Raw genomic sequence first — 12,500 nt, 5'->3', positions numbered from 1 at the left:
GCAAACTTTCCAGCACAACACTTTCCTCCTACACCCCCCCCCCCCCCCCCCCCCACCCCCGGCTACTAATTGAGCCAACATCTGCTTAAATGGACAGGGAAAGGCTTTATTGTCTTGTTTGCAATAAATTATTTTCAACAAAGGCACTTAATTCTGTGGTTAAATGATTCACTCACCCACCTTTCACGTCGGTCAGGATAAAACCATTAGACAAGGCAGACCGCATCTGCATTTAAAAAAAAAAAAAACACAGATAAAACGCGGCTGAGCAGCCATACAATGATCTAATGGAGGCTGAATATTGAGAAGTTTCTAGCACTTTTCTCTCTCTTTCTCTCTTTATCTTTCTGTCTGTTTCTCTTGCTCTCCATCATTGCCCCTCTTTCCCCCCTTTTATCTCTCTCTCTCTCTCTCTCTATCTATCAGTCATAGAGAGACCACAGTGTGAGCGGAAGTGTCTCTTACAGCTTCAAGGTGCCGCCATTAATGGCGAGGCACTAATTAACAGAAGCACATTACCGGAGACACCATCCCGCTTTTAACAAGCCAGACCCCTGCTTAGGGAGATGGATGCTGCCCTTTCATGATGTGTGTGTGTGTTTGTGTGCATATGTTTGTGTATGTATGAGCTCTCTGTCTGTGTGCGTACGTGTCTGTGTGTAGCAGTGTGAGTCTATGCAGGTCCGCAGCCATACTGGAGAACTATCTCCTGAGCAGAGGAGGCGAGGCCAGGGGGCGTTAGGCGAATGCCACCTGACTATGTTCGTTAAAGTGCTGAGGGAGCTCGAACCTCCTCCCTACTGTAGGTCGCTCCGTTTGTTGTTTGTTGTTGTTGTTTATTTACCCAGTTATTCCGTCCATCCCAGGCACAGCAGCTTGGAGAATTCTTCTGCGCCCCCTTCTCCTACTCCTCCTCCTCTTCCACCTCCACCTCCTCCTCCTCCTCCTCCTCTTCCTCCTCCTCCTTCTCCTCCTCCTCCACCTCCTCCTCCTCCTCCACCTCTTCCTCCTCCACCTCTTCCTCCTCCACTCAAAGCTGTTCAATGACAGCAGGAACTGAACAGAAAGCTGAGAAACAGGAGTCTGCTGCTGCATTGGCGGTCAGAGATGTGGGCAGACACCCTTCTTCTCCCACAAGTGGGTGGTGGTAGTGTAGTGGTTAAGGAGCTGGGCTAGCATGCAGTAACCTGAAAGTTGTCGGTTCAATTCCCGGCTTCCACCGTTGTGCCCTTGAGCAAGGCACTTAACAACCAAGTTGCTCCGGGGACAATGTGATCCCTTGTAATATAGCTGACATATGTAAGTCACTTTGGTCAAGAAGTGTCTGCTAAATGTAATGTAATAATAAATAATAAATAATAATAATAATAATAATAACAAGTGGAGACATTCTATACTGAATATCTGCACAGATCCTATTAGCTAGACTACAGTTAGTTTGCTACACATATCTCATGTTGAGGCTTTACATGGGGGTCACCCACTAACCCACCCTCATCTCCTCAATTCTGCCCACTGACCCTCCCTCCCGACCAGACGATGCTCGCATTCTATAGCAATCATCTTGCCACTGCTGGCTGCCATTGTTCGAGGCTGGAAACCTCTTGCACCTCATTCGGCTCGGTGTCACGGGACACATCACTGATGAGATTGACACCATTTGGAAGCCCTCATCTGTACGCTGTGCAAATGCATTAGCATCGTTGGACGCGTGGGAGACGTGGCGGGCTAATGAGGTTGCGTCCATCTCTGGCGTTCCGCGGCTGTTTGCCATGAGAACGCTCCGACCGTGATTGACGGCATTCTCTCCGATCCTCTCGAACCAGGTGCGATGACCCTTCCACTCTGACTGGATAGACATTTATCTGAAGTATTTCTCATTCCCAGAATATCCCATTAATTATCATATGCTGGGATGGCCGGCATGGGTCCTCATAGAGGCCCCTGGTTAAAGCACTTCCATAGTTGTATCCGCCAGCTCAGTGGAGTATGGCAGAGATGCAGGGTTGCTGTCTGATGAAGGGGTGCCTTTCTGGGCATACCTCCACCCCATCTGTCCCTGGCATTCCCGCTGCCCGGCACTCCTCGTTGCTTTGGGTCGTCCCTAAAGCACCCTGTGCCAGCGTCTTCGGGTGAGCCAGGGGCACCGGGGGCGTGCTTGAGCAGATTCCTATCGGCATGCATTGCCACGGCAACCCCCAAAGGGGCAATGGAATCCGAATGCTATGTGTGGAGGGACACAATCCACTGAGCAGCTACAGTTTACTACACAAAGCATGTTTTCCATCTTCATTTTTGCCTAATTAATTGGCACATTACAGAGATGTTGGAATGCATCAAGTACATCCTATGTATCTCTCTGACCTAAGACTAATCCTTCAGAATAGTATCAGAATAGTACATGCAGCATAAGATGCAAAGATGCCCTGTAGATGCAGCATGAGATGCGAAGATTCCATGTAGATGCGAACACAAATATACATATGTTTTCCACCCGACCACATATGTTTGCACAAAGTCAAAATATATTGAGATCCACTGAAGTATTGTGTGGCTAAGCTTAGGTTGGAAAAGCCTGTTTGTCGAGTCAGTTGCTGTCCTTGACCTGCGTTGAATTCACCTAAGTATGTGCTGTGCTGTGTGGATAGCATTGTGGGTAGCATCCACACAACAGCCCCCAGAGCCAAAGAACGATAAGATATACTTTATTGTTCCTTAGGGAAATTTGACTTGGATCCATATGTTGCACACATAAATGCCTTCACAGTACAATAAAAACAAACTACATATAGACAACACAACTGTAAATATACTGCACACACCCCATAGTAAACACCATGGAACCATTGCACAACCCCTACAGCCTCAAGCAGCATTATTTAAAAGTTTAATAGAGGTTGGCACAAATGAGTTTTTAAAACGGTTGAGTTTACAGTGGAGGGCTCTGTAGCGTTTGCTAGAGGGCAAAAGCCCCTATTCTGTGTAGAAGATGGGTTGGTCATTATCATGTGAGCTTGCCTGAGATCAGACTGCTGAGGGGCTGGTATTCCTTCCTCCACGTCACCTTCATGGCAGTGTGTAACAGATGGGCGAGCTTAGTTTTTAGTTGCGTGGTGAGGTTGCCAAACCATGCGGACATCCCATATCTGACTAGTGCAGCCTGGTAAAATAAAATCATAGTCCTCTGGTCCACACCATACACTCTGAGTCTGCGTAAAAAAGTAGAAAGTCTTTGCTCTAGACGAGAACACAAACGCTCAACAAGGACCTTCCATTTGAAGATGTCGTCCAAGTGAATGCCGAGAGCAGACCTGATTGATTACTGTACTACACCATACACTCTGAGTCTGTAAAAAGTAGAAAGTCTTTGCTGTAGACGAGAACACGAACGCTCAACAAGGACCTTCCATTTGAAGATGTCGTCCAAGTGAATGCCGAGAGCAGACCTGATTGATTACTATGACTACTGCAATTACTACGACTATGACCCCCCACTGACCTTGTGTCCAGAACCATCTTCTTAGTTTTTACACCACGGCACGTTTTCTATTTCTGAGAAATAGACGGGAGGCAATTGAGTCTTCGCTGTGTCAAATAACGTGTCCTCCATCTCTGCAGGTTACACGTGGCAGGACGACACCACCCAACAGGTCATCACCAAGGAGCTGGCCAAGCTGCCCAAGATCCCCCTCCGACACCTGGAGGCGTCCTTCGCCGACTTCCCCGGCACTTCAAGGTGACTGGTCACAAAAGTCATTCCGAGGCTGATTGTAATGGTGTTATAATGACAAATAATGACAGTGGACATTGAGAATAGCACTGAGAAGTGTGATGACAGTCATGATAGGATGACCCTGATAGGTGTGGAAGGCAATACTACAGATTGCATTGTGTGTTCTGAGGCAGATAGGTCACATGGGATAGTCATAGCATCTGTTGTCCAGCCCTGAACCTTATTGTGAATGTGTTCTTATGATATGCCTTTGTCTGATACACTACAGAAGGAAAATGTACAAAATCATGCATGTTTCATGATTTGGGGCTTCATGTTTGGGCAAGTGACCGTACCTGCACGTACTGGCAAAGGAACACATTGAATGTATTGCGTATGTGTTTGACCAGTGTTCATGTGTGCTGCCCTGCAGAGCCAAGGCTCCACCTCCTGATGCCAACAGGAAGCTGAAAATGGAGGAGGCGGAGCTCAACAAGTCACTCCAGAAGCACCTGCAGGATCTGGGCTTCCTGCCTCCGACTAGTTCCCAGTCCCTGTCCCCTGAGGGCTCCCTCCGGCAGGTAAGACACCTGAGCCGTACACGCACACATACGCACGCACGCACGCACGCACGCACGCACGCACGCACGCACGCACGCACGCACGCACACACACACACACTCAGCCACTGAACAGGTCTCTATCAGTATATGCCCACAAATGGGCTCATCCACTATTTGTTATTTACAGTAGTATTATTATTGTTAACATTCTATATCTACTCTATGCAAGTAGTACTTATTGCTGCACTAACAATATCCTAGTGGCACTTTACATTTATTGCACTTTGCAGTCGCTTTGGATAAAAGCCTCAGCTAAATGACTAAATGTAAATGTACAATATCATAAGATGTTGCTTTTGCCTGATAGAGAGCTACATCTAAAGAAGAGCTGTGCTGTTCAGCAGCAGTCGTATACCTCTGATAGTAGAGCACGCAGCCAAAGTCCTACAGTGTAATGCGAGTTCCAGTGACAGCCTGAATAGTGAGTGATGACCAGCCATGAGTGTGCCACCCTGACCTTTACATGGCATACTGTGTTCAGCTTAGGCACATCTACTTTCTGTCAGACAATAAACCCCCAACGAAACAGCGACCAAAAAAAAGATCCGCAGCCTCAAAGGCACACACCCCCCCCCCCACACACACACACACTTCTTAACAGGGTCGTACCGGTCATTCATCCGCCGGTGTCACCGGAGCCTGTCATCTCAGCCCGTTGGCACCTCGAGCGTCATTAGCCACATAAAGGCCGGCCCCCAAGTTGAAGAGTTCACATCCCTACACCCGTCACCCCCCCCCCCACCCCTCCACCCCCCCCCCCCTACCAGTGAATGAAGAGGTCCCACCGAGCTGCTTTTCTCGCCACTGCCCGGCATTGAGAGATGACAAATGACGGCGTCGTGAAAGCGCCCACCCTGCTGATCCAGTGTCAGCGGAGCCTCGTTATTCAGCGGCGGGGAGAATCACATTATCTTTTATTATCTCGCTCCATTGTAGGGACGGGGTGGCGCGCTTTACAGCGGCAGACGGCACTGTCAGCGCCACCGAGATGTGTGAAGGACTGCTTAGATGCTTAATGTCCTTTATATTAAGCCATATATATTACGTTCCACTTGCCATTGCACTTCTCCGAGTTGAAAGCCCTCATCATCAATGGATAGCACACCACCACCCCTCTTGCACAACCCCCCCCACACTCACTTTCTTTATGATCCATCTATACATGTTCCGAATGATTAGCTAGCCACTGGTGCACCAGATTCATTTTTTTTTCCCTCCATCAAGGTGGCGGTGGTTTAGCATATAAAAGGTATAGAAATGGATTCGGAGGTGACATTATCTTTTTTTTTCTTCTTCTTCTTGTTTGTAATTTCCATGTTCACCTTTTCTCAAGGGCAGCTATCACTCGTATCTGAAGACATTCATATCCAGGTCCAGTCTCGTCCGAGTCTCTTCGCCTGTCAGAGGCTCTGTCTATCAAAAAACGCACCCGATGACCTCTTTACCTCGCTCCATCACCGCAGGCCCGATGCTCTCCTAATGCCCCTAAATGTTTCCTTAGGCAATTGTGTGAACTCAAATGCCCATGACTGTCAGGTAATGAGAGCCCCAATGGGTTTGTGTTACAGCTGAGTGGCGACCGCTACCACCTCATCGAGTACGTCCAGCCCAACACGCAGGGGAAAGGCAAGACCACCGCCACCTTCTTCTCCTACCACGCTCCCAAGAAGACGCAGGGCCAGGGGTCGGTGGACGGAGTCGGGGTTGCCCCAGCTCCAGTGACCCCTCCTGCTGGGCAAGACCAGGAGCGGGCCAAGGCTCTGCTGAAGGAGCTGGAGGAGTACCTGGCTGGGGACGGGCCAGCGCGTCGGCCCGGGAGTCCCGCGGTCAGCGCCGGAGTCAGCGCCGGAGTCAGCGCTAGCGGGCGACCCCTGGGGAAGTTCCGGTATTTCAGCATGCTGAGGCCACTGGCCGCCGAGCGGCTCAAGGTGGCCGAAGCCAAGGCGGACAGGTTCAGCGGGAGGCTGACCTCACAGAAGGTTCTGGAAGCCCCCAAGCCGCCGCTGCCGAGGATCGACCGGCTTTTCTTCAAGGCCGCACCAAAGCCGCCAGCGGCCCCCAAAGAGCCTCTGAGCTTGGTGGATGGTACGCAGTTATCACACGTCACTTTCAACATCAGTTCCTTCACAAATTCAGACTTAAATTCATACACAAATTCAGACTTAAAATTATATACAAATTCAGACTTAAATTCTGCTTATAACTCCATCAACATTACCATCCTCCTTGCTTTCTCTCCTCGTCCCTCACACCTCCTCCAGAGAAGTTCATCCAGAACGTGGTGAAACAGCTGGGCCGGAAGAGTGTCAACATCGACGCCATGAGCCCCAAAGACCTGGACCAGCTCTCCGACATCATCGCCGAGGCCCTGCAGGTGGTGGACGGTGTTGGACCCCAGGTCAGTCGGCAGAGGGGTCGCGAGGTCACCGCAGATAAGGGGGCGGCCGACGAAGATGAGGACGAGGATGGGCGCCAAGGCGAGAGTGAGGCGAAGAGGGACCCAGAGCTTGAGGCTTCTTCGAGGGCAGATCGGCCTGACGCTTTGAAGAAGGAGACTGTACCTCAAGGTATGTGTGTAGTACAGCACCAGGCACGGTTTCATTGTGAAGTTTCCGATCTGTGAAGACACTTTGTTTAGGCTTTTTGACAATTTCTGAATAACTCATAAAAAAAAGATCAGCATTGTATTTTTCCTTTTTTTTTAAAAATGTTTGTGAAAAATGTTTATTGAATAACTCAGTGGAGTAAAGATTTTGGATGTCGCTTGGTCTTGTTCTGTGAAGTTTTAAGATTTTGGGTGGGGTTGGGGGAGGGAGAGAGTTTTTTCATAAAGGATATAATAAACGACATGGTTCCTTGGCATCACAGTTTGAGGGAATGGATTGTTATGTATCTCTTGCTGCGTTGGACTCATTTTTCCCACTGATTTTGTTTTTGTTTACAGCGCAACAGACAAAAGTAGCAAACTCCAACTCTGATGACAAGGTAATTCACTGGCATTGTGATGTACCCACTCAAAGAGACAGAACACACACACACACACACACTCAAATATAACACTTAGAGGAGAAGATTCTAGACAGTCTTTTCTGTCATTTAAAATAAATTGAGGCTCTGATTCGTGGGTGAAATTTAGTCTGGCTTCCCATCGTTTCCTTTTTTCACACTCAGCGCCTGTCTTTAAGACAGCCCAGGGTATAAGGAAACGGCAGACTGCAGACGTTATAGCATCGCCATTTGTGATGCCAAAACAGACACATGCATAATCATTAGAAATAAGTGGCACTCTCTTAACATTTGATGGACTGTCTGGGATTGTGTTGAAGCTTGGCGTCTTTTGCCAGAAGGGCGGGTGGATTATTGTATTATTATTGAGTTTTAAGGCTTTTTGACAAAGCCACAGAGCACAGTGTGAACCAGCACCCTGATGTTGCTTAAACCACTGAAATATGTTTTTGTTGAATTTTTCTGTCCAACATTCCTCTCTTGTGCTAATTTAGCACACTTGTACAGGTGTTGGTAAAGGTTATGCTGCTGAACAAAATAAAATAAAGCATTTTATGTTCTGCACCCCCCCCCCCCCCCCCCATCATTTGCATGGAAATTAAATAATTGAACAGCACTTGTCGGCCGAATGCGATCTCATTAGATTTACATGTAGCTTAGTTGATAGTTACAGTACATGTGCTCCTGTCCACGTCTGTCGTGCAGGACGGTGGTTTTATCAAGCAGCTGTTGGAGTACCTTGACCAGACCACGGACCCTGGCGCCTTCTCACCGGACACTCCGCCAGACGTGCCCGTGCTGGGCGAGCCTGCCAACCTGCGGGAGCCCGTGGCGCCGGGCAGAGTGTCCGTGGAGAACGTTCAGAGCAAGACCACCCAGACGCACCTGGACGTGCCGCAGAAAAAGAAGGAGAAGAAGAAGAAGGAGGAGGAAGAGGAGGTGCTGGCGGCGGCCAACCCGCTGGACCGCTTGGACCTGCTCGGGGAGGCCGAAGTGGAGCAGTGGATGCAGGGCGCTGGGGCGCCGGACCTGGGGCTGCTGTCCGAGCCCCAGAAGAAGGACATGGGGTCGCAGCGGGCGGAGGAGAGGGAGGCGCAGCGGAAGAGGCTGAGGGTGGAGGAGGAGCTGACGCTGGGGGTGGCCACCTACACCATCCCGGAGAAGGATGCAGACTTTGGCTACATCATCACGGAGGAGTGAGTATACTTACCTATCACGTCTGAGAATACTTACCATCTGAGAACTCTTACACTTGTATGAAGTAGCTACCATCTTATGGAAGATAATATTAAATATTACATTTAGCAAAAAGGACAGACAATATTGTAGTTACTACCAGGGCTCCGAACCGGTTCAAGGAACGAAAACGTAAACCGAAAATGAACGGAATTTTACGGAATTTTACAAGGAGCGGAAACGGAAACGAAAACAAAATGGTCTTCAACTGTTCCGGAACAGAAACGTTATTCTGAAATCCACAAAACCGGTTAATAACGTTTTTTTTTCGTTCTCTATATATTTTATAAAATTTCACAAAAGCATATCCTATGTCAGGGAGACTATTTCCGGTTGTGCGAAAAACAAGCCCGCATCTACACTGTTAATGTGAGCTAACAAGCCGCTATGTAGCCAACTACCTATCCGTCTGCCACTTCGGATCTTAGGCCAGCTCGTAGCGTAGGCTACTGAAACTGATTTGGAAATTGTTTGTAGCCTATGCGTAATAGCCTATGCGTAATAGCCTATTTTGCCTGTCCACGCCTTGTCGTTTTAAAGTCGGGATTTGAAATGTTTGCGCAATTATAGCCTATTCTATGTAGAAGAGTTAAACGGGGAAATTTGAGATAGGCCTTGTCAGCAACAGACAGGTTAGTTTATAAACAGGGTTGGAATTATAGCGCAAGCCTTTGAAGATCTCCATATGGATAAAACTTAGGCTACAACCAGGTAAGCAGTTTAGCACGTATCCAGAAATATTTTTGATAAGAAATTATTTATAGGCATAGGTTAGGCCTACAGTAAGTCTGTAGGCTATCAATTCAATTTCAATTTATTGTGCTTATAGAGCGCCAAAACATTACACATCTATCATGGCGCTTTACAGAATGTAGGCAATCAGAGAAAAAGGAAAGAAAGGAAGAAAAGAAAAGAAAGAGAGAGGCCCATGGGTAACAGGGGCGAGGAAAAACTCCCTAGAATTGGAGATACATATAGGAAGAAACCTCGAGCAGATCCACGACTCAAGGGCCTGACCCATCTGCCTAGGGTCAATACAGGACAGTAAGGTCTGTATACATGACAAATGCATATGATAGTCAGGTGTAGAGAATAAGATATGGTGTTAAAAAGCACTTGAGCTGAAAGTTACAAGAGGTGGGGTGATTACGTATCTGGTTTGATAATTCATTAATCCTGATTTAGTGACAGAAAGTTCAAATAGTCCAGCGTTGGATTTGTCCAAGGGAAGGGAGTTGTCAAGGGGCATGTGGTGGGTCGGCAGACGGGCCAGGAATCCGGGCAGAATTGTCGTAGGCAGGTGATGGGTCACTAGGCTGTACGGGCCAGTAATCCAGATAGGGTGACAGTAATAGGGCAGTCGAGGATGGGACTTCAGGTGAGATGGGTGAGAGGAGGACCAACACATGGATGGTTGATGACTGGTGATGACAAGTGAGGTATAGTAAGGGGAAAGAAAGAGAGATGTAGAGTGGGTTAGTATTACTGAAAATCAAAATGGTTAATGTCAATAAGTAATCAGTGGTACTATATATTGTTACAGTATATCATAGTGAGAAAAGGCAAGAGAGGGAGAGTTAAGAGAGAGAGAAGGGGAGAGGGGGGGGTTGTACGGCGTGAAACATGAAAAGTCCATGACAGCACTATGCTATAGCAGCATAACTAAGGCATGGTGAGGGGTAGTCGGCACCAGCGCAGGTATGGTCAGTGACCACCATCACACGCACGACTGGGGTGCCAGTCACACGAGGACTCAGCAGGGTGGTCCATTCCAAGAATCCCTGAGGTGGGTGAAGTTCCACACCTCACCATACCTAACTATGGGAGGCAGTAAAGAGGTATGTTTTAAGTCTAGACTTAAAAATAGGGAGGGTGTCTGCTAGTCGAATTGAGGAAGGAGGATTATTCCAGAGGAGGGGTGCGCGATAGCTGAAAGCTCTACCTCCTACTGTAGTTTTTGAGATTCTTGGAATTACAAGAAGGCCAGTATTCTGTGATCGTAGCGGTCTAGGTGGGTTATATGGGACTAGGAGATCTTTAATATATTCTGGTGCCTGGCCATTAATAGCTTTGTATGTTAGAAGTAATATTTTGAAGTCAATGCGACTTTTAACAGGCAGCCAGTGTAGAGATGCCAGGATAGGGGAAATATGTTCATATTTTTTAGTTCTAGTGAGTGTGTGAGCAGCTGCATTTTGTATAAGCTGTAAACTCTTTAGACAGGTGTTATTGCAGCCAGCGTATAGAGCATTGCAATAATCAATCCTTGAGGTGACAAAAGCATTAATTAATTTCTCAGCGTCTGGTAAGGATAAAGACTTCCTTATCTTTGAAATGTTCCTTAAATGATAAAATGAAGTTTTGGTAATCTGTTTTATGTGATTACTTAGTGATAGGTCTTGGTCAATTGTAACTCCTAGATTTTTAACACTTGTGGATGAGGATAGTCGAAGATCAGTAAATGTAGCCTGTGATGAGGATAGGATATCCCTCATCTTTTTAGGACCTAAAACCATGACTTCTGTTTTATCGGAGTTCAAAAGCAGGAAATTATTTGTCATCCATGTCTTTATGTCTCTTATACATGTGTCAAGTTTGGCTAATGGAGTCAATTCGTCAGGTTTTATGGAAAGGTATAGTTGTGTATCGTCTGCATAAGAATGAAATGTAATGCCATGTTTCCTAATTTCTGAGCCTAGAGGAAGCATATAGAGAGAAAATAACAGGGGCCCTAGTACTGAGCCTTGAGGCACTCCATATTTTACCATAGTCTGGGTAGACGGTTTATTGTGAACCTGTACAAATTGTCTGTTAGAAAGGTATGATCTAAACCAAGCGAGTGCTGAGTCTTTAATGCCTATCGAATGTTCAAGCCTGTGGAGTAGTATATTGTGGTCTATGGTGTCAAAGGCAGCACTAAGGTCCAGGAGGACCAATATTGATATATGTCCATTATCGGCAGCGATGAGGAGGTCATTAAAAACTTTAACTAAGGCTGATTCAGTACTGTGGTGAGCTCTGAAACCAGACTGATATAATTCTTGGATTTTATTCATATGCAAGAAGGTACCAATTTGTTTCAACACTATTTTTTCTAGTATTTTTGACAAAAAAGGGAGATTAGATATAGGCCTATACCGGTAGTTGGCCAGGTTGTTAGGGTCAAGGGTAGGCTTTTTGAGGGATGGCTTAATAACAGATAACTTAAACGACTGTGGTACATGGCCTGATAGCAGTGAATTATTTATAATCTGGAGCAAAGCATTGTCCAAGAAAGGGAGAGCAGTCTTCAGGAGATGGGTAGGAATAGGATCTAGTAAACTAGTTGTAGATTTTGATGAAGAGATTGTGGAAGTGAGGTCTAATATGTTGATAGGTGTAAATGAATTCAACGTTGTTCGTCTCATCTGTGATTCAATTATATTTTCGCTACCGTTCAGCAATGGAGTATGAATATTTGGCGAGACTGATTGGTTATTAATCTTATCTCTAATTGTTTCCATTTTGTCATTGAAAAAGGGATAGATTCGGTTACTTCGGTGTGGCTCTTCGTCAGGCGGGAGATTGTGGTAAAGAGAAATTTTGTATTTTTTTTGTTTTCTTCGATCAGCGAGGAATAGTAGGTTGACTTAGCTTCGTTGAGTGCTTTTCTGTAGGTCATAAGGCTATCTTTCCATGCTTGGCGAAAAACTTCCAATTTGGTGGTACGCCATTTTTGTTCAAGTTTACGCACTGTTTATTTGAGTGTTTTTGTCTGTGTGGTATACCATGGAGCACGCCTTACTTGTTTTCTTATTCTCTTTTTGAGTGGTGCTACTGAGTCAAGGGTTGAGCGTAATGAGTTCATCACATTATCAGTAAACAAGTCGACCTCGGCTGGATTAAGGAAAGGGCCTTCTGATAGGCCTACCACATGAGTTCGG

The 12,500-nt window shown here is 46.7% G+C and overlaps 1 protein-coding gene across 1 annotated transcript in view; it reads left to right on the top strand.

Annotated features, from left to right (window-relative positions):
* The window catches only part of ptprn2 (protein tyrosine phosphatase receptor type N2), a 199,877-nt gene that overhangs the window by 44,891 nt on the left and 142,486 nt on the right, over positions 1-12,500 (top strand). Inside the window, exons 5-10 of the mRNA XM_042068215.1 lie at positions 3,619-3,736; positions 4,146-4,293; positions 5,904-6,420; positions 6,597-6,902; positions 7,280-7,320; positions 8,047-8,537. Coding sequence (XP_041924149.1) covers positions 3,619-3,736; positions 4,146-4,293; positions 5,904-6,420; positions 6,597-6,902; positions 7,280-7,320; positions 8,047-8,537 — 1,621 coding nt within the window. The remainder of the gene's footprint in view (positions 1-3,618; positions 3,737-4,145; positions 4,294-5,903; positions 6,421-6,596; positions 6,903-7,279; positions 7,321-8,046; positions 8,538-12,500) is intronic.

Source organism: Alosa sapidissima, chromosome 17 (assembly GCF_018492685.1).
Source record: "Alosa sapidissima isolate fAloSap1 chromosome 17, fAloSap1.pri, whole genome shotgun sequence".
In the NCBI taxonomy this organism is placed as follows: Eukaryota; Metazoa; Chordata; class Actinopteri; order Clupeiformes; family Clupeidae; genus Alosa; species Alosa sapidissima.
The sequence above is the reverse complement of the archived record's forward strand: the minus strand, read 5'-3'. Positions and strand labels throughout refer to the sequence as shown.